General features: G+C 38.6%; 2 protein-coding genes across 3 annotated transcripts in view; one reads left to right on the plus strand and one right to left on the minus strand.

The window, feature by feature from the left end:
* The window catches only part of stxbp1a (syntaxin binding protein 1a), a 682465-nt gene that overhangs the window by 515028 nt on the left and 144727 nt on the right, over nt 1-22710 (plus strand). The window lies entirely within an intron of this gene.
* The window catches only part of septin3 (septin 3), a 28418-nt gene continuing 23339 nt past the window's right edge, over nt 17632-22710 (minus strand). The window contains exons 7-10 of one of the 2 annotated variants that reach the window (XM_010796077.1): nt 20648-20743; nt 20336-20432; nt 20167-20218; nt 17632-19348 (exon numbers count right to left, since the gene is read on the minus strand). In XM_010796077.1, the coding sequence (XP_010794379.1) occupies nt 19219-19348; nt 20167-20218; nt 20336-20432; nt 20648-20743 (375 nt within the window). In that variant the 3' untranslated portion in view covers nt 17632-19218. The remainder of the gene's footprint in view (nt 19349-20166; nt 20219-20335; nt 20433-20647; nt 20744-22710) is intronic. The other variant, XM_010796076.1, reaches the window with a different exon arrangement.

The following is a 22710-nucleotide window of genomic DNA, read 5'->3' on the forward strand; positions in this document are numbered from 1 at the left end:
ATCTGAATCCAGGGTCAAGCTAAGCTCTTCAGACCGACCCCAACTATCCATTCACCACCACCTGTCTCTAGACCCCGGGGGGTTTCATCGGATCGGTTCTCCCCTCCCGAATGATACTCCTGCATAACGGGGCCAAATCGCCAAAACTTAATTACATTCATTTGTGTATTCCTGGCAATAAATATGTATTCTTACATCAAAACCGTCTCTCCTGATTGAAATATCTCTGACCGAGAGTTGCCCGGTCACAAACTGGTAACAAAAACAAAATGCTAGGGCAGCACCTCCTTAAGGGAGATAGCATGCTGCCCAAGGCTGGGGCATCTGCGTCAGAGGGCAAAAGGTAAACATCTATGGAAATTATTCCCTGACAGTAATGATTACAAGTTTTAATAATAATAAATAGAGTTCTTAAATGTCCAAATTCAAATTCAGCTTGTTTGGGGCTTTAAACACATTGAAGTACTCACCTCTCCAGAAGAAAGGACATTGTTGAGGTACTCAAGGAAGGCTTCATCTTTTATCTCATTGTCCGTGAAGATGAAGGTGATGCCTTTTCCATCAGCCCCAGCGGTTTTATATAACAGTTTGAGGTCATCCATGAAATTACTCATGTTGTATGTTCTGAGGAAGAAACAAAGTAAGCAGTGTCTAACAAACAAACTATCATTGATCCCAAGTAGAATTAAACAGGCCAACGTGAATGAACTATCATAAGGATTTATATTGGATATATGATTTTACTTAGTCAATGTGATCTGGAAGATGCTGTATCCTGCTATGTATGAGGCCAGGCGAGTCAGGCTCTGTTTCCCTGATCCTCCCACTCCCACAAGCAAGGCATTACCATTGTCAGTTCGAATGATTCGTGAGATCTATAGGAAGGAATCTCAAAATAGTTAGAATGATTCTCTCACCCGTTGTACAGGATAAGTAATGGTTTGATTGGCTTGTACCCTGACCTTGACAAGGTGAGTCATGGCATCTGTGAAGAAAACCAAATCCAGGCTGGAGCCCCTGACGAACTCGTTGTGCAGGGTCTGGTACAGCATCAGCTTTTCTGATAAAAACTCAAAACTTGGCACCTGAGGGAATTTTTGTTTGCACATATTTTGGTGACAGGCTTCAACATTGATTGCACAGATATCATACAATGTTGTAAATAATACATTTTACCAGTTCATAAATTTTGGGGGCATCGAAACAGGCATCTTCCTCTTCTTCTCCAGTGGGCTCAGGAGCCTCTTGCAGGAAATCCACAAAGTATGGCTCAGAGTGAAGTCCTGGGACCAGACTGGGGTCAACATGCTCTTCAATCACACGCGACACACCCTTCTCAAACCACTGTCGGTCCTCTGAGCAAATAAACCTATAACAAAATAATGTCTCAGTTTGCCATTCTGCCATTTTGGAGTATGCAAAAGGGGCTTTACTGTCTGTTAGCACGGTACCTGTCAGCAATCACCCTCGTACATTCACACTTGAAAAGAGCCAAGAGAGTGGGGATATCATTGCAATCCTCAGCCTTTATGTTTAACATCCCTTGCCAGATCCTGGACAAGTCTCTCAAATTGAAGACGTAGTGGAACTTGGATGGTGTAGGAAGCATTTTTGTCTTCAATAAGAAAACAACAAATCATGTCATTCTTCATTAAGAAATGTATACCATTAATCAATCTATCAATATAATCTACTTCACATCATCTTTTCAGTAAGCACCTTCGTCCACTGCCATAAAATCCTCCCAGCAGACACCAGACTCTTTACCATATCTATAATCTCAGGATTGAAATTCCTGCATTCATGGAAATATCCACTGCCGATTACACCTGCACAGAAAGAGTATGTAAAAACTATGCGCATCATAAACACAAAAAGAATAAGAAAAATGCATAATGTTAGAGAAAGCTACCAAAGATCTTATCAATGGAGGTGTTGGATGGCAGAGTACAGTTGAAGACTGTAAACTGTCTCTTCAGTCTTTGTGGGATGTCGTTTCTCCCACCACCAGGATGAATCATGGCAGCCTGAATCATTACATCCACAATAGTGGTGAAGTCTCCCGGTTTGTCTAGGTTGTACATGCCCTTCATTTCCATCATCTGGCGTACTATCTCATTTGTGATCTGGAACGGCAGTCAGACACAGAAGATACTCAGACTGAACATAAAATAATCAACAAATCAAATTAAAAAAACTTGCTATATAAACACCTGATCTCCCCATTCATTGACGATAGGCATGTTGATGTCATCAACGAAGACAGTCATCCTGCGCCCCCCTGGGGGACCATAGGTGCTGCCGATCCTTTTCTCAATGTAGCTTTCCACTGTGCGCTTTAGCAGAAAAACAAATATTTTGCAATCTGATTCCCAACTGTTGCAATCTGATTCCTAACTGTTGCAACTGATTCCTAACTGTACAAAGCCATGCATAAAGAGCATGATAAATAACATACCTGAAACATGATAGGTTCTGTTGCAGATGAAAAGTTTACGGACTTGGACAGGTCTGTCTCTGGATCAAATTTTTTAGTGTAGCTTTTTATCATGACTGTCTTCGCTGTCCCTTGTTCACCAATAAGCAGTACAGCCTATGCAAAGAATATGTACATGTTAAAAAATAAACAGTATTTATATTTTTTTATGTAAATACACGTATTATTTTATAGGTGACAAGATCACCTTGTGTTGTTTGGCAATAGTCTCCAGGAGGAAGGAGGTTCTTGTGTTATCCACATTTGGCACAAGAATGGAAGCGTAGTCAGGAACACAATCTGTTGGATAGATATACTCTCCAACAAGGTTATTCCAATGGCACCATTCACCTGAAACACAAATCATAGATGTATACAGTAACAGTCCTTTAAACACTTTTAAAAAACTGTTAAAGGCAGCAAAGTGGTGGTTTTTAATGCTGTACCGTTTGTGTTGACCATGTACTCAAACATAGTCTCCCCCTGCTGGGTTTGAGGCACATCAATGTGACTGTCATGAGCTTGGATGAAGTTCTCCAGTTTTTCTCTATCCTGTAACTCCAAAAGGGCTCCCAGGCTCCACATCAGGCAGAAGACAAAAAGACGTTCAAGGTGGTAGTCACCGGCCAAGCCCCCTGTCTCCTTGGTTGGGATAAGGCCCTCCAGCAGATTCACAGACTGTAGGGTAGATCATATTCACATCATTCAGTGTTTCATGACACAGGTTTAGAAACATACTTCCTAATTCCTGTTTGTCTTCAACATGTTTGTGTGTACATACCTGCACGATGTAGTTGCACTCTAACAGCTCCATTTTCGGTTTAAGATTCTGTTTCATAAATAAGTAAGCGTCCTCAAATATCTTGTCATACAGAGTCAAAATGCTTTCTGCCTCTCTTGCATTGCGCTTGTGAGCCCATCCCTAGAACATAAAGAACATGCTCAACCTAAACACTCGATTTTAAAAGAAGAATTATTCTTTGCAAACACTATTCTTTGATCATTTAACAAATAAACTGTACCTGGAGTATGGGTTGCCAGCTGAGAGCTGAGGAGCTCATGAAGACCATACCCACCCGGGACACAGTAGCAGGGGAGGCATTATCCATGTTGTGCACCTCAAACACCAGCTTGCAGCATGGAGACATGACGATGCGGTCACCATTAGCCAGGGTCAGAGTCTTGTTATCATCCAGCACAGAGTTGAGGTTCTCAATCCATATGGCGTCCACAGGGCCATCCAGCAAAATCCATATGAACTCCCCTAAAGTGTGAACATTTCAAAGCCATAACAACGTAATGTTTAATATCAAACCATATCTTCCACATTAAAAAACTGAATCTTTGTTGTCGTTTTGTTAGTTATTAAGTCATTAACCTTTCTTGGCTTTAAGCGTCCTCCTCCACAGAGTGGAAAAGATTCCATCAGTCCAATCATTGGTGGCTACGTCAAGACGACCAAACATTTGTGGGGCAGAGATTGCTTTGGGATTCATGCGCATCTCTCTGTGAGGGGCTCCACATTCAGACATAGCTTTCATGAGTGTGTTGATGGCCGCAGTCTTTCCAGCTCCACTTGGACCCAGAGTCATCAGGCCATGACGCACTCGAGAAGACTCATAAAGCTGTTAGTAAAGGAAACATTTGAGTCATGTTTGATCCAAGCACAACACAACAGGAGCTTGACATACAGGTAAAGAGTTTCTGAGGTACCTGAACAAGCTTCAGGTTCCATGGTGGGTGGTTGACTAGACCAGCAAGCTCAACTTGATGGGCCACAGCAACTTGAAGTTCAACATATGTGCTCCCATCCAGCTGGATACCAGGGAATAGATCATTGATCAAACTGAGGAAGAGAGGCTCATCCTCATCCACCTGAAATATACAGAAAGATTGTCTTAAACAGTATCCACTAACACAGTACTATACCTCCTAAGTATGTTATCTTATCCAAGGTGGTAAAAAAAACGAGATTGTGTAATACCAATTTAGAAAGATTCATGTCACGTAGAACTCTCATGACAGTGCTGGACTCTGTGTCTTCAGGTCGTGCTCTTTTATTGGCTCCAAGTGTTCTTAACACAGACAGGATGTTCCTCAGGCCAAAGTCATAGTGGACCTGACAAATAGCAGAGGACGTTTGTCAGAAGGTCAAGCCTCATACCAAAATAGGAACCGAGCATTGGCCACAACATCCTCACCTGTTTTGTAAGTTGTTCTTCACAGAGTTTATAAAGGACAAAGAACTTCTGGGCCAATATGACATTGTCATTAAATCCACAACTGGCTAGTTTGACTCTCATGATGATCTGCCCAAAACAATAGCAGAACATTTACCACGTGTAATGATTAGAGCACTACAAAAACAGTTGTTTTCCAGCCCATGTAGCTATGACTTACTTGCCGGTCTGGTACCATCATTGATACTGTCCTGAATTGCACTTTTAGGTTTTCAGGAAGTTCCTGACGACCTGCATACCCTGGGTTCTACATATCGAATGGAGACACAACATATTTAGTGTATTTTTAGTATTTTTCAGAGATTCCTGTGCATTTTTGTATCTTACCATTGTGATAAACAGGCCAAACTCTGGATTCAGATGCACTAAGTCTCCATCAGTAAAGATGAAAGAGGTTTTGACTTTCTTGCGTGCCATCAGGACAATGTAGATCTGCTGAGCAGCAACAGAAAGCACTGGCAGGTCGATTCTGTTGAACTCATCAAAGCAGCCCCAGGACCCTGACTGTGCAAGGCCTGAAAAAGAATAGATGATCAGACAATTGGATTGTTACACACTTTGCTGGATGAATCATTTTATTGCCCGGGATACCTTTGTATATCTTGCCAAGTCCTCTAAAGTCCATCTGGTCCGAGCAGTTAAAAACCACAACATACTTGCCGAGGCAGCGACCCATGTCTTTAGTGGTTTCAGTTTTTCCTGTGCCAGCTGGACCTGCTGGAGCTCCTCCCATGCTCATGCCAAGAGCCTGGGACAGTGTGATATAACACCTGTTGATCAAAAGAAATGTCATGATTCAACTTCGAAAATAAACAGTGTAGAAAAAGGCAATATAATCAATATATAATTATCTTTCCTGTCAGTCAGGGGGGTGATGACCAGGCGGTCGGTACAGCCTAGGAACTCATTCTGATACATGAAGTCCACATTAGTAATGGACACAAGGACCTTATCCACATCCTCCTTGAAGAAAAATCTGCTCTGCTTCAGCCATTCAAAGTCACTGATAGATTTAATACGCTTTTTTACCTGAGGACAAATCAGGATATCAATATCAACATCTTGGATACATTACAAAAAACAGTCGAGATAAAGATATAAAGATTCGTAGAACCTACTAGGTCATTAAATATGTCACTCTGGTGCACATGGATTGTGACGAGCGTCTCATATTTGATTCTGTCAAATTTGGTAAGATCACAAGTTGTTTGTTTAATTAGTGCGCTGAGTAGATTTAGAAATTTCTTTTTGGTAAAAGGCATGATCTCCCTGTCATATTCAGCAGATTGCAGTGCCTCTTCTGAATCTCTTGTCCATAGCATCTGGATCCCCAGCAAGCCCACCTAGAAAAAGCATATAAAGAGATCACCACGTAGTAGTTCAATCAGGATATTAATTAGTCATTCTTTTTGTGGAAACATCTTCAAGTATTGGTTGTTCGTATCCAACTTAAACAATAGAGAAAAATCGATCTAAAAAGACCCTGTACACGCCTAGTATTGAGCTGATACCTAAGGTAAACAAGGTACAGGTAATGTAGAGCACATATTCACTACTGTACTCAGACCTGGGACTGGAACTTGTCGAGGAAAGGCACAAGTTCAAAGTCTTCATCGTTGACCTCTAGATCTGCAGATTTGATTACAGAGTGCAATGAAGCCTGCTGTTGAAACAACAGCTGGCCGAGCCAGAGCTCCACGGGTCCCTGTCCCATGACAGGGTGGTCAAGCTGAAAACACAAATAGACATTTACTATACAAGATACTATACTTCTTAAGAGAGGAAATCAGCAAAGTGCATTTACTCAAGTACAATTTTAAGGTGTTTTCCCCTCTTTTTCTCTCCTACACAGCACTTTAAAGTTATTGTATCAATTATAATATATGTATCAATTAATACATTTTACATACAAAACACATACACACTAGGGCTGCTCGATTATGGCAAAAATCTTAATCTCGATTATTTGGGTCAATAATTGATATCACAATGATTAAAAACAATTATCCAATTACCTTGAAAACATCAATTTATTGAAAAACAAAATGTGAACAGTATGTTTTGAACAGCTGATTACCCTGAACTTTAAGTATAATTCAACTGAAAAACCAATAAAAAAATAAATAATAATAATCGTTTTATTTAGATTGTTGTTTTCATAATCGTTGCAAGTTAAAATCGTAATTGCGATTAAAATACGATTAATTGAGCAGCCCTAATACACACTACACTAATCATACAGTTTTAAAGATTCCCAACAATTTATAAAGTAATTAAAATCAATTGATTCACACCAACTGCAAAGAAGTGCTTAACATTAGGAGTAACAAATGAAGCTCCACATGTTAGTACATGAGTCTGCAATCAGCGTTACGTACCGGAAGCTTCTCTCCCTCTTGTGAGATAACACCCATAATCTTGTCATACTCAGTTGCATGAAACTCCGCTTCGTTAACATTGTCAAACACTCCGAGAAGATGTGGCTGAATTGTGTGGGAGTCACTGGCTTGTCCGAGGATTTCCAAAAGGGATGGATCAGACACGAAGAAGAACCGTGGGAAGAGGAGCCTCTTTTTCTCAAGGTACCTGTTGAGTCAGATCACATGATCTCCAGTGAACACGTCGCCACCACCAACTGCAGCAAAGGGTTTGCATATGTGAGTATTAACCAATGAAAAGAAGGAAAAAGAACGAGCCTGATGACAGTGTTGGAATGGAAAACAATAATACAACAATATTTAAAAATTGGTTTCATCCCCACTATGTTTGTATAAAACCAAATATGTAAAGCTTTACCCTGCCAGAGATTTTTGACAAAACTCCAGCTGTTTCTGCAGATCTGGGAGGAGCTGTGCCAGAATTGGATCACCCACGCAGCACTCCACCACATTTGGGACTTTGTGGGCTCGCTGCATTACTGTAACCCAGGACTTGTCAATGTTCTGAAAACGCTTTGCTTCCTACATTGGAAAAAATATATATATATCATTTGGTTTATTTAAAAGCTGATAATTATTATTTGCAAACATTAAAAGGTAGGGTAGGTAAGAATGGAGAAACCAGCTCGAGTGCGCTAGAATTTGAAAGTACACAACCGGAAAAGATCTGCCCCTTCCTTCAGACTTCCTCAAAGAGCCCCTCTTCCAACTCATACGAACGCGCACATGAACAATGAGGGCACGAGATAAGTTTGTGCACAGATGGAAGGCTGACAGGCAGGTAGGCCATCCAGTTATTTTAGCCGGGCCGGCTCAGATGATTGGTCGTGCTTTTTACAGCGCTAGGGTTTCCACAGATGACATTTTTTTATGTATTTATTGTCAAAGCATTTAATATATTCATTGCTATCGGGATGTTAAAAGCATTCCATGGAATATAACAAAAAGTGTTCCTGAAGTGAATTACCTACCCCACCTTTAAGATAAAGTCAATTCGTATTACCTGTGGCAGGTCTTTGGCAATGTCACCCCCAACAAACACAGCTTCCAGATAGATCCACAGATTTTGCACAATTACCCACTGCTCAATAACATCGGATGATGTTGAAAGGTTTGACACCCATTCCTGGATCTCTGCTTTATAGAAGGCACTGTACCTATAAAAGGAAGACAAGGACACAAGTTACTTAAGACCGCACGATGCACTGTGTGGCTTCAATCGTTGCTCTGCAGCACCTGTTGCTCAGCTGTACCTGTTGCTCAGCAGTGACCCCAGCACCATTAGACTGTCCTCCAGGAAGGTAAGGATCTCTGTTGTGTCCGCCGCTTTCAGCATCAGTTCACCTCTATCCTTAAAGTTGATCAGGCTCAGGAGCTGGCCGGACCACACTTCTTTCACCTGTATCAACTTGGCGTCAATATCCTTCTCCTTTATAGACGATATACAGATGTCCTACAGATGCAAAGAAAGAATCAAGCTTAGGAGAACAACATTAGATCAAATACTGTAACTAGAAATTAGGGCAGGTTGCAACCCACGTATCCAAGAAGCCAGCAAACCTCAATATCGTCCTTGTACTTCAGAAGAGGCGCTTCCATGATGTTGCGCAGCGTAAAGGTGACGGACTCCACCTCAAAATGGTGCCCAGTCAGGCCTGTGATCCGGTCCCAGTGTCTCCTCATCATAGACTTGCTTGCCATCATCTCAAGCAGAGGACATGACTCACTGAAATCATCAATTGTCTTTTTCAGGTCCATGAAAGCTGGCCAGTCCTTCAGTGCTTTGGGTAGCTTTCGGCACCTAGACATAGGGAACAACATTGATATAAAAGTTTGAAAGAATAACAAACAGTTTAAGTTGTATCTACATATACTTCAATAATTGTAACTTTCTACAGAAGTTATAGAGATGATACTGTATTAAGTACAATAATGTTTTTATATTGGCACATACTTACCTATAAGCCAGTGTTTCTCAAACTTTTTCATACCAAGGACCACTTAACCAATAAAAAAACACTCGCAGACCACCTAACTCCCCAAATACAATAGGCCTGCTTACCACTCCAACAGTATATAACAAAGTACAGCCTAATAATAACAGCTTAACGTGACTTCTCTGTATCGCCTCGTTCACACAGTAAATCAACAATACAAATACAACTAGAGATTATATAAGCCTTTTGTTCAAATGCGATTTAAAATGCTCACAGGTTTTACACCTCTTATGAAATGTAGACTACATTTATTAAGGAGTTTATGTCCAACAGACTCACAGATCGTTGGCTACTGAGAGATATACTCCCGGACCACTAGGGGGCGCTCACGGACCACATTTTGAGAAGCACTGCTCTAAGCAATGTCGTTTCCCAACAAATAAAAAGCATAGTGCATATTGGCTGTAACAGTGAGGTGGGGGGAAACAACAATAATACTTGGATTACCTGTTCTGAAATTCTAAAAGTTCTCCATTTATCTTCTCAATATCCACTTCTGTCCACAGAATGCCATAGTACCCGCTGATTTTACCCATCACTGCATCATAGAGGCCATAGAGTTTGTGCAAGAGGTCAAGCTCTTTCCTAAAGTTATAAAAAGGAAATCATTGATTGAATTAGTCTGAACACATTTTCAAATATTATCAAGATGAACAACTTAACCAAGAACTCCAGGTAAAGTAGCTTTTGTAGAGTTGTACAAACTTTTTCTTCTGTAGGCAGTCATACTGTGTGACTGGCAAGCCGAGGAGTTGCTCCCCAGAGTTATACGTGGTGAAATCCCTCCACAGTTCTTCAAATTGAGTCTGAGGAGAAACAAACAACAAGGTTTTCATTTGATGGTATTTTCCTTTATCTTACTTTGTTTAATTCAATAAATGGGCTAAAAATAGTGAGGTCACAATTCAATTATTTGGAGTAACAGGTTAAAACAATAAAAAATGAAGTGTTCTACAAATTGTATATGTAATATATGGCCTCTCTTCTTGTGTTACCTGACAGATCCGAAGCCTGGAGCTGGCTTCTTGGGGAGCAATTCCATCAGCCATGGGGCCTTCCTAAAAGCAAGACCATTTGAATCAGTTAATTGATTAATGAATTGACTTTGAATGATAAAAATCTTTCCTACAAATTCACAGATGACTTACTGTATCATACTGATTCAAAAAAGTGCCAACATCATTTTGGAAAGTAGTTACACCCTCCAGAAGGTCTTGTTTGAAAATGGGCTGCTTACGAACAAGTTCTTCTTGCACTAATCTCTGGGAAAGACAAGAACCAAAACGTTTCAGAAGAACACATTATAAAACCAAAAAAATATATATATATATATATGAATACAATTATAATACTAACAGCTTTAGACTGAAGCTTTGTGAAGAAATGCCTCAGATTGAACACTCCCTCTGCTTCCCTTTTGGTCACCTCTGCTTCATATTTAGTCAAAATTTCAAAAGCTTCCTGTAACATATAACATAATCATAAAATGGTTATTTGACATGCACATAATTGAAAATGCAGTTCTTACTTATCAAGGAAAAAACAACATTTCTGAACCACCGTGGCGTGATCAACCGTTTTTCAGAGCACACAGATTTAAAATGTGATAAGCAACAAATGTCATACCTCAATGGAAATCAATGTCATATCAGTTTGTATTTCAGCATCCCGGAGCTTAGACAGGGCCCCCATGGATTTGCGCACATCTTCGAGATTAGTCACAGGGTGGGATAGTTGTACAATGTATTTGTTAGTATGGATGCTGGTGTCGATCATTTTCTTCTTGTACTTCTCCTTCAGGTATTTGCACAAAAGCTTCTTCCAGGCTTTGGTCTCAACTGTCAAGGACTTCCTTAATGGAGCTGCATTCAAGAGATATCATTTACAGTGCAGAAAATGCAACCCCTTCGCTCTAACATAAACACAGTTCACAAACCAAGCCCGACCTACAAATCACAGCAAAACCAAAATGTTGCTATCAAATCAATTTTTTTAATCAAATTCCCTATGATAGAGGGGGTTTTTTTTATTGTAAAAAAATTGTTGGCTGAGACAGCAATGTTGGTAAGTATGTACACGGCTTAATTTCAGACAGAAATATGTTATTAAAACATTTAAATGTTGAAAATGTGGTGTTCCCAAAAGGTCATTACATATACAGACAATCATGCTCAACACATAGCTGCTTCTAACTGTAAAAGTAAAAAACTAACACTTCAGACCATCCTCTGGCTGTGTACTGTAATGCTTTCTCTCAAGTATGAAGTGAAACCCTGATGCTGTACATTATTATTGCTACCGTACCTGTTGACAATTCAGTCGACCCCAAAACAATGATGGGTTTGATATCATCAATATCTTTTTCAATTGAGTCGTAGTGCTGGATTTCAGATTTGATCTGGATCAAGGATGGATTGCTGTCCATGAATTCCTTTAAAAGTTAAGATAAACATGATGTCGTTGGTCATCATCATCATCAGCATTATTGGAAAACATATTTTCTGCCAAAAGGTCTTATGTTATGTTCTCTGAAAACAAACCTTGACTTTGAGGTTCCTGTCAACCTCCCAAAGCACTCCGAACGGGCTGAATTGCTTCAGAACACCGGCTGCTTCTTTCCTTTGGGTGCTGACTGCTGATTTCAGAATGACCACAACCTTTTTTATGTCCTTGTGTTCAACAACTCTGTGATAGAAATGTTCTTTTTCTCCGCCTGTATGAACATCACAAAAAAAAGATTAAATGTATTTTGACTATAGAGAGGCAAAGTCCCGCCCATCTTCTTCCGACCCATGGGACCTTATTTCGGAAAAATTATGTATTGCAGTCAATGGGGAGAGAAAGAGTATCTCTCGATCCCGTTTGAATTGTGCCACGAATTACACATATGATGTTTGTCAATCTTAAAAAATTATTTCCATGTAAAAAAAAAAAAAATCACAGTTTGTCGTAAAACTGTTGAAATATAAGACGCAAGACGCAGAAAATACGCAACTAGAACCAGAATCCCGGTCCCGCATGCTGGCTCTTACGGAACCGACTAACTCCCCTTTTGTGTATGTACAGCTCTCAACATGCCCAGACTTGTAGTGAATTTCTCCTCGTTTAATACTTTTCGCCTCATTCTGAAAGAAAGAAGTGAAATGTGCCAACGTGACAGCCGTCTTGGTGTGTGGTGCGAGGCGGGAGATGTAGTTCATTGAGCGGTTTCACATAGAAAAAGTGTTACTTCACAGTTTTACGACACATTGGGTTTTTTTTACTTGCAAAATTATCTTTTAAATTGACAAACATCATGTGTAATTCATGGCACAATTCAAACGGGATCGAAAGATACGTTTTCTCTCCCTATTGACTTCAATACATAATTTTTCCGAAATAGGTCCAATTGTGGTCCCCCGGAAAGGGAGGGACTTCACCTCTCTATATTTGAAAAAAAAGCCTGCAAATATATGACTTACTAAACTTTAATTTAATGCATTTCGTCTGTTTCAATTTAATAAGACGAATAGTTGGTTGCCTCAGATCCACATTCATTATATGTAAGGATACATACATGTGCATGCTGACAACAACGTACCTTTGTTCTTGGTGCCATCATGACTGTATTCCCGCTGCCAGGAAACGCCCTTGCTTATTTCCAAGACCAAGTCGATTAACCGATTGATTGCATGTTGGATCTCCTCTACAGCGGGAATCATTACCTGATGACAACATCAGACAGAGAACACATATTTTCTGTTTAACACAATTGGCAAGGAGATCTAAGTTATCCATCCCCTTTAAACAAGTAGCAGTACTTGTGTGAGGTGGAATCAGTTGCCAATGAGAAGTATAAACTCACCACGTTTGGAATAATCAGCTGGACTTCACTATTTATTAGCGAAACCATCTTAGACTTTCTTGATTTCGATCTGGAAAACATCATGTCATTTCTATTAGATTTTGGCCTTTTTTATTTTTACATGCTGAATAAATCAGACACACTTACTTAGTGCCACACACTCTCCTTCTCAGGGCCTCCAGAGATAGCTTGGTTGTTTTCACCAGTGCATCGAATACCCTCTCAGTAAAGTATTCATAAAGCTTCTTAAACTCCTGGAATTAAGATGTTTTATTTAAGCATTGACATATTTATGCTTATGGTTTTTATATGAGCAATGTTTTATAGTTTGTAAGCAAACAAACCTTCTCAAATTTGATTGCTCTATCTCTGTCAGGACCTTCTGAATTCCTTCCCACATCCTCACTAGGGGTTTTCTGAGTCTCTCCTGAGAATGACACAGTCCGTCGTCCTACAATGAAAAGGTTAGATAAAGGAGATAAACATGCATACATGTAAGATATTGTAATTTCAGGTGCTGTATGACTTTTTCTTCAATTGTTTTATATTAATTCCACCTGTATTCAATACCTGAGATAGGCAATTGACCTGAAGCAGGTTCCTCCACAGTCTTCTTTGTGCTTTTTAATTCATAAATGCCCCTGAAGACATTACCAAGCTCCTTCACTGCTCGTTTAACACGATTATATTTGAAGTCCAATATGTTTGTCCACTCCTTAGAATGATTCTAAAAACAGATATATAATGAGTCAATAAATGAACCAGACATAATTCAAATAGAGGCGAAGTCCCCCCCTTTCCGGGCGACCTCCATGGGACCTTATTTCGGAAAAAGTATGTATTGAAGTCAATGGCGAGAGAAAGATTACCTTTCGATCCCGTTTGAATTGTGCCACGAAAGTAAGACTTTTTTTGAGTGAAACCGCTCAATGAACTACATCTCCCGTCTCGCACCACACACCAAGAAGGCCGCCACATTGGCACATTTAACTTCTTTCTTTCAGAATGAGGGGAAAAGTATTAAAAGAGGTGAAAATCACTGTCTCGTCATGTTAAGAGCTGTACATACACAAAAGGGGAGTTAGTCGGTTCCGTAAGAGCCAGCATGCGGGACCGGGACTCTGGGATTTGTAGTCTTTCTAGTTGCGTATTTTTCATAGTCTTATATTTCAACAGTTTTACGACAAACTGTGACTTTTTTGACATGTAAATTATTTTTTAAGATTCACAAACATCATATGAGTAATTCAAGGCACAATTCAAACAGGATCGAAAGATATGTTTTCTCTCCCCATTGACTTCAATACATAATTTTTCCAAAATAAGTTCCCATGAGTCGGAGGTAGATGGGTGGGACTTCGCCTCTATGTATTGCAGATTACAAAAAAAACTAAACCTTTGTTAAGGCCACATAGGGCAGCAGAAATACATGTTGAACTCAACATTATTATAACAACATTCAGCAAAAAATAAGGAAAATCAATATTCATGTAATAATTTTGAAGATGAATAAATACCTCATTGAGGTCCATCAAGTGCTGCACTGAAGATGCATGGTCTTCAGGGAGCTCAATCATCACAGTCTCTGAGATGTCTCTAAGGACATCATCAATGTGTATCTTACAGATATCCTGCACCTGGAAAACAGGAAAGGAAACATATAGAAATATTCCTCTAAAGCAATAGCAGCTTCACGAATACCTGAAGGGTAGAAGTGTGAAAAGGGTTGCTGACTGGCGATTGTAATGCTATCCATATGTGACAAACAAAGATAGCTAACATTTGGTAAGAGCGTTTCTTCAGCAACATACATTCTTTACGAGATGTTTAAGCTCAAACAAAGCAGAGTCCACATTTTCGAAGAACTTGTCCAGGAGAAAGGACGACCAGGTGAGCATCACCGAGCCATGGCGAAGCACAGATTCCACCTTGCATTTCACCAAAACAGAACAGGTAAATCATTAGAAACTGTGAAAGCGTTCTATAAATAACACAACAGTAACATTTTAAGGCACAAATGACGTGATAAAAAAAATGTGATAAAGCTACAGTCGTTCCACACCTATGAATATTGCCTGTAGCAAGCTTTACATTTGGCTTTTTCAATTTCTGACATAACGCACTAGTGTTTTAGTGGATAAGGAACTTAGCAAGAAGCACTGAAAGGGTTTGTTTGCACTGACCTGTGGAACATAGAAGTTGAAGTATTTATGTTTAATTTATCATAACATTATATGTGATACAAGTCTCTCTTTACCAATTTGATTTATTTTGTATTAAAGGTGACCTATCATGCAAAATGCACTTTTGTACGTCTTTTATACATGAATATGTGTCCCCGGTGTTCCAGGGAACTCACCAAGTGTCAGAAAACACAACCCTCTCTATTTTCCTCCATACCCACAACTCTTAAAAAGGGGTGCAACGGATCTTACAGACTGAATCAGATTTGAACACTTCTATGAACGTTCACACGATATGGCGCTACGGCTATTGGGGCACAACTCACCAATCCAGGAGGAGACAGCCACGGACATTGCGTTGGAAACCACTGGAGACGCTGTACTACATATGCAGGCTGTAGAGTGGGTGCTTGTTCTCACATAATCAGCCCAGCAAACGACAGTGTTAACATTGAGCGAATGAGATGGCTAAAATGCGTGATCTCGTTTGGTATTTTTGGAAATAAAAGTATAAATATGCCTTATACTAGGTAGGTCCCTACATAATAAATATTGTTGATTCAAATATGACGCATCGAATAGGTCCAGCTTTAAGGTAAATGTTCTACTTCAAAATGAACTGTTTACAAACTCTTCATGTTTAATTTTNTTTGTACTTGAATATGCTTCAAGAAAAAACATCCTACATCACAGCTCTCCAGAGGGTTTAATTTATTTGGTTTGCAGCTCATTCCTTAAACCAGAAGCCTCGGATTGCTCATAATAAGAGAAAATATGAAGGGTATATTTCGAGCTGGTTACGGAAATAAGTTATTAGGCTTTTTTTTTATCAACTTAGATTTGTTAGAACATTTTGTAAACTTGAATTAATGGAATTCATTTGAAAGCGGGCTTTTCAACACATGAATACTACTGTGTAATATATGTTTGCATATATATTTATGAAGTACAAGACAAGATAAAGTTTCATTTATGGGCCATATTTCATTATACTTTTTGAATTAGCTGAGGGCCAATTCAAAATGGCCTGCGGGCCGCATTTGGGCCCTGGGCCGTAGTTTGGACACCCATGGAGTAAACAAAGCAGACAACTGAATAAAAAGGAGCTTGAAGGAGTGGTGACAAAAAAATGATAGGTGTTACTTACCAATTCCTGGTGTGTAGTTGTGCCACCTTCTGACCAGTAAGTGTAATTACTGTTTAGTAAGTAACCAGGTAAGGTTTAACCCCGCCTATCAATATTAATAGTTGTTCTTGCTAAAATGTACTTAATGAGAAAACAGGAGTAGTATAAACAATAGGTGTCTTCCTGTCATGATGAATGTTTTTTGTGTAGATTTGAATTTGATGAATGTTTTACAAAACCTTTGCAAAAAAATATTTTCCATTATCTCCCATTTAAAAATGTTTACATCTTTAATCTACAGTGTGCAACATTTCAATTTTTATGTATGAGTGGATCATTTAGAAAAAGCTGGTTTTTTTTAAACGTTTATTGAGACAAATATATAACAATTTAACAACATTTTGTCTATACAAGTCTCGAGGTCATAATCAGTAAATCCAAAGTTCATAAAAAAAAAATGGCTGATTCAGAAAAGATGCTTGTGAATCTGATATACTATGGCTATTTAATGAGCACATAGCAGATAACTGAGTGCGAACAGCGAGTGTAAGGTCAAGGCCTGATAATGACCCCTTGAAAGGTAATTAATAAAGTGTCTAATAATCTGCCCAAAAATGTGCAGGTTTCTTAGACAAATGTAACGGACCCAAAATAGAACCCTGAGGCACACCCATATACTGTATAAGACATGGACGTATCTTCCTAATGGGACCAATAGGTTTCTGAAAAGCAAAAGTGTAGCTGGTGGATCATCACAAGAGGTTAGCGAACTGTGACGACACCCACCTGTAATTTTACATCAAAACCAGAATGGAATTTATCAAGACTGTCGGCAGTCAGAAGATGGATGGCTTACATCTGTTAATGTCATGAATTTAATAGTACATTTGTTGCTGGCTGTGCTCATGCCCGGTTCGTCAATATGGTGTTTTCTATTGATTTATTTTGTAAGGTTGGGTGTGTTACGGCTGTATGTGTTTCCTGATTCCTTTTCCATCAAGTTCTACCAAGATGTGCTGCAATGTTTCAACGAGGTGCACCTGGAGAAGAACAAGCTTAAAAATAGGAAATCTGAGTTTACACAGGCTGCAGTGTTGATCAGTGAGATCACTGCAGTATAATTAGTTCAATTAATTCAAAATGAAGTTAGATTAACTAAAACCCATCTGTCCGCTACTGGTTCATGTAACCGTATTCCAATATTGTGGCTCTTCAGGGAGGTATTCTATAGCTACTACTACTTCTGTATACAAAATAATATAAAATACATGTACTAAAGAAATTCTGTATTAATAGTTGAGAAATGAATGAAAAAAGCTTTAAAAAAAACATGGGAATGTGCTTTTATTAAATAAAGAATAAATTACAATAATAAGACATTAATGTATAAATACCTCAATATAACACTGAACTTTTTTATCAATATCAATGTTTCACAGCAACTTTGAAAAAAGAGGTTATTAAATAAATTACATTGTGAAGTTTAAAGGTATTAGTGATATGTGGATAGCGGGTTATTCGTTTAGTTACCAGTAGTTAAGACCTCATCACACACTCAGAAATATTTGATAAGTTTATGTAAAGTTGCAGTGATATGTGAGGCAATATGGACACAAGCATGCACACATTAACACTTTCAAATTTCTGCTTGAAATCTTCCACTGCACTAAAACCACATACAACTATTATCAGTTTGTTGCAGAAGTCACACATCAAAATCGCACAAAAGTGTATGGTCATTTAAAATGATAATAAAGCTTAAAACAAAAAGAGTTTGATAAATATCAAAATATTTAATTTGTTGTAGTTTTGGCATTGTTGTACTGTACTGCAGGCAATGCATGACAGAACAGTATAAATGTTGAATTTGTGAAGAAAACTTGGTAAACATGTTAAATAAATTCATTTGGAATAATTGCGCCCACACTTTGAGCACGGACCATTCGGTAGAAAATGTTAAATTATTTATAAACCTGATCTGGAGAGATTCACTGAGAGTGGAGGATTAACACTCTATAAACTTCATCAGGAAATAACTGGACTGTGTACAAAATAAAATAATAAAAAGAAGAGTGATGCTCCCTAGTGGTGAACAATATGAATTTGATTTTAAAATGGCATTGACACAAATACTGGTCACAGTACAGAGTTCTGCAATGTTTACAAAAATATTTGCAACACATAAAGCAAATAATCATAATATTTTAAACGTTTTCTGTTTACCAAACATCAGGTATACTTATAACTCTTTAATTTTTATTTTGGGCCAATATCATTTTAATGAATGGCCAGTGGGAATGGGGAAGAGCAAAATGCATTCAATGTACAGAGACAAACAACTAAAAACATGAGCAAAGGTGTGTGTGGTTTCAGAGACTTTTAGATTGGTATTCAAATTAGATGCACGTTGTCCAATTAACTGTTAAAAAAAGGGCAAGTCTTCACGAATCCATGTAAACTACTGCTCTTTTCTATACTTTTGATATTGTTTAAATATTTTGAGAAAATCATTTAATTTGTCTAAATCAGACATTGGTCGCTTCACAATACTAAAACTTAAAAATGTGCCTCTCATTCATAAAATAATGTGGCACTTTCTAATCTTATACAACCCGTATGATAACAAATTACAAGGCATTGGCAGTCAATAATTGTTAATTTTATAATGGCACTAAGTTATCTGTTTTTGGACTGCCCCCCCTTTCATCCAAATGTTCATAGGAATGACTTTGTAATGAATTCAGAGGTGTTTGATATGTTGGGGAGAAAGTGTAGAAGACGATGGGTGGAGTTAGGAATCGGAAGAGATTACATGAATGAACGACACCAATTTTTCAAGCATGCAGCAATGCCGCAGTGACGATGATAACAATATTTGTATGTAGGTTCATCCCATCTGTCTCACTCTGACTGACTACAGGTTGCTTTCCTGGGTGTCATTGGAGGAAATGGGGTGGAGACCTCCGTTCGCGTTCAGTCTCTTGGCACGATAGGTTTCATAGTGAATGTTGTGAGTGACCTCCTTCAAATCCTGGAGGTGAGACCTGAGAAGAGAGGTACAGGAAAACAGTAAACTGTTACTCTTCGTTGTGTTCATCAGTAAAGTGGAACTTCTGTGTGAACTATTCATATCTTAAACTGCACTGTAACTTTTTATTCATGTACTTTTTGTTCATGTACTTTTTAATGTTTCTTTTATTATCTTTTATTTTTAATGACTGTTTTTAAATGCCTTTGTCTGAATTTCTTTCATTTTTGTAAAGCACCTTGAATTGTCTTGTGTTGAAAGGTGCTATATAAATAAACTTGCCTTGCCTAGTGAACTTAACCTTATGCCCACTGCAAAAGCATGACTGGACCCATGAAGCAATCTGAACCAAAGGGATTTGCCAATATTACATGTACAAGTATACCATTAGCAGCAAAGAATAATCATGCAGAATACAAGGAAAAATGCTTATTTTGCAACATTATGTCTCACAGCTGAAATTATTTGTTGATCAATCGATAAGTCGATCGTCAGAAACAAAGTCAGCAACTATTTTTGGTAATCGATTAATAATTGTAATCATTTATTTTAGCAATATACCCAAACAAGTCCTAGTCACACCCTCTTAGATGTTGATATATTTGAAGACTTTACCTTAAGCACTGGGAATTTTTTGAAGCTTTGGGAGATTTTTGAACTCTTCTTTTACATTTTATATACCGAATAATTATTTGAGCCTTAGTCAAAACCATGTCTCTAAGATACTATGAACCATAACATTATATCTCCTATTGTCTCTAATTTCTCCCTAAGTCCAGTTTCTTGCATTGCGTTGGGATTTCAATAATACATACGTATAAAAGACTGATTTACCTGATCAGGAAATCCCTCAGTTGAGCAAACTCACAATGATTGGGGTTTTCAACTGCAACAAAAAACACAGATAGCATTAAAAGGTCATATCTTCTCCTGACACCATTAATAAAATTTCTAAATATTACGATAGTAAATGTTGCCGAATAAGAAAGGTCATATCACCCACCTTCTACTATGCCCCACGCTGTCTTCCTCCCCAGAACTCGTTTGTTATTCACTGGATATTCTTTGTCGCTGCCCACTACAGCAAAGGGCATCGCCTCCTATGGACAGAGACATTTCAACACGGTTCAGTGTATGGAAGAGATCTGCACGAAGTGTATGAGTCAAAACAAATACACATCACGCCCCAGTGCACCGACCTTCAGTTAAATGGCGCAGTGTGTGAGAGAATGAGAGTGAGTTGGTCAACTGAGTGGGAAAGTTAACTTCTTGGATAATTGTGTGTGAGTGTGACAGAAAGAACTGAAACACTTACTCTGATCTTATCATTGTCACTCTTGTCCTCCATGTCCTCATCAAACTCTTTTTGTGGGTAAAACTCAATCCCAGCCATCTCCAGCTCCTTCCTTACCTACAGCCAGGAAACACACATCTGTTAAACATCTTCCTGTGAGCCTGTCTTCAAATCTTCAATCACTCTATATAGGGTTGTTATACATGATCCAATATCAGCTAATAGTCTTAACTCTAACCCTGACCTTAAAACAATTAGCTTTTATATTTTTAGAAGATACTTGTCCCGAACACTAAATTCCACTGGTATATTAGCTAAATAAATCCCATCAAAACTGTTTGGAATCTCAAAACCAAGAATTTGAATTTATTTCCGTTATTATAGATCGCCAATAGGGTTTGATCACTGGACAGTTCCAGAACATGTGGAAATGATCAGCCATAATATTACTACACTGCCTCCAGCAGTGTCCAGATTCTGGTCTGCCATTCTGATGGTATTTTATTCTTGGAGTTAGAAAAAATCGAATAATATTCTTCCATGAGAATTCTCTCCAAAGGCCAGAGCTGGAGGATTGTATTTTACATATGTTAGACCATTCCTCTTCTGTAATAATAATATTAGCTTCTACTTCCCATTTGGCTTTCACATATAGGGTTGAGTGGTTCTTGGCAGATTGTAGACAGGAGTTTATTCTAGAAACCAGTTTCTTTTGGGTGTTGCACTTGTATGCGCCCACAAAAATGTCAACCAGGTCAAATTCGGTGTTCCCTTTTTCCCATTTTAATATTGCTATCAAAGTGATGCCTGAGCTGTAAGTACCTGTAGAAATCCTGGGGCTCCAAATTGCAGGTTTCTGTTAGCTGTTGGAAACTTTTCAAGCCAGTACTGGTAGCTATTAGGGAATATGATGTAATGCCTTTATTGCCTTCATTGTTTAAATCTAAAATCCAGCTCTGCTGGTTTACAATCTTTATCATACGCCACCCATCTCAATAACATGGATTTTCTTTTAAGTCTTAATTCTTTGAACATTTTGAACCAAATATTGAGGGGAACCAATGTCCAGCGGCTTAATTTATCAGTGTGCAATCTTTGAGGATTTATCACCTAATATACATTGAAGGGGTATGTTCAGTTGGCTCAGTTCAAGGTCTTTCCATTTTGCATCATAGTCACAATTGCACCAGCAAACTAAATACCTTAATTGTGCTGCTTTATAGTAGTCTTCAAAGCATGGAAGGGACATTCCTCCCTTTTCTTTCGATAACTGCAGTGGTTTTAGTCGCACTCTGGGTTTCTGACCTTTCCATATAAATCTGGATATCATTCGATTCCAATCATTGAACTGTTTTGTTGGTATCTCTATAGACAGTGACTGAAAGAGGAACAGCATGCGTGGTAAAATGTTCATCTTTACGATCTCAATCCCATTGTGCATGTTAAGGGTCAGAGGGCTCCATCTATCCAAATATTTTTGAAGTTCCTTTGTGATATTACCGTAGTTCATATTGTAAATATTGTCCAAATTCTTTGGTATAGTAATACCGAGGTGTTTAATACTGGAGGTATTCCACTTAAAATTGTACATTTCCCGTACGTTCCCCTGTGGTGAGTAGTGGTAAGAAAGAGTTTGGGTCTTATTTATGTTTAATTTATATCCTGAGTATATCCCGAATTGTACCAGGCATGACATAAGTTTAGGGAGGCTTGAATCTGGGTTAGAGAGGGTCAACAAAATGTCATCCGCGTACAGACCTATTTTGTGCTCTATTTCTTTAATATAAATTCCAGTTATTTCAACATTTTCTCTTATTGATTGAGCAAGTGGTTCTATAAATAATGCGAAGAGGGTGGGACTTAAAGGACAACCTTGACGGCACCCCCTCTCCAACGCTACAGTCTTTGAGAGATTCCCATTTAATTTAATCCTGGCTGTTGGTAAATTGTATAGGGATTTAAGACATCCTATGACTTTTTCATGAAAACCGAATTGGTGCAACACCAAGTACGGAACTCAAAGGCCTTTTTCTGCGTCGAGGCTAATTTGTCCTAGTCTTGCACCCAGTCTCATGGCATTTCGT

The sequence above is a fragment of the Notothenia coriiceps genome, unplaced genomic scaffold (genome assembly GCF_000735185.1).
Source record: "Notothenia coriiceps isolate Sejong01 unplaced genomic scaffold, NC01 NC01_scaffold00037250, whole genome shotgun sequence".
NCBI classification, from domain to species: Eukaryota; Metazoa; Chordata; class Actinopteri; order Perciformes; family Nototheniidae; genus Notothenia; species Notothenia coriiceps.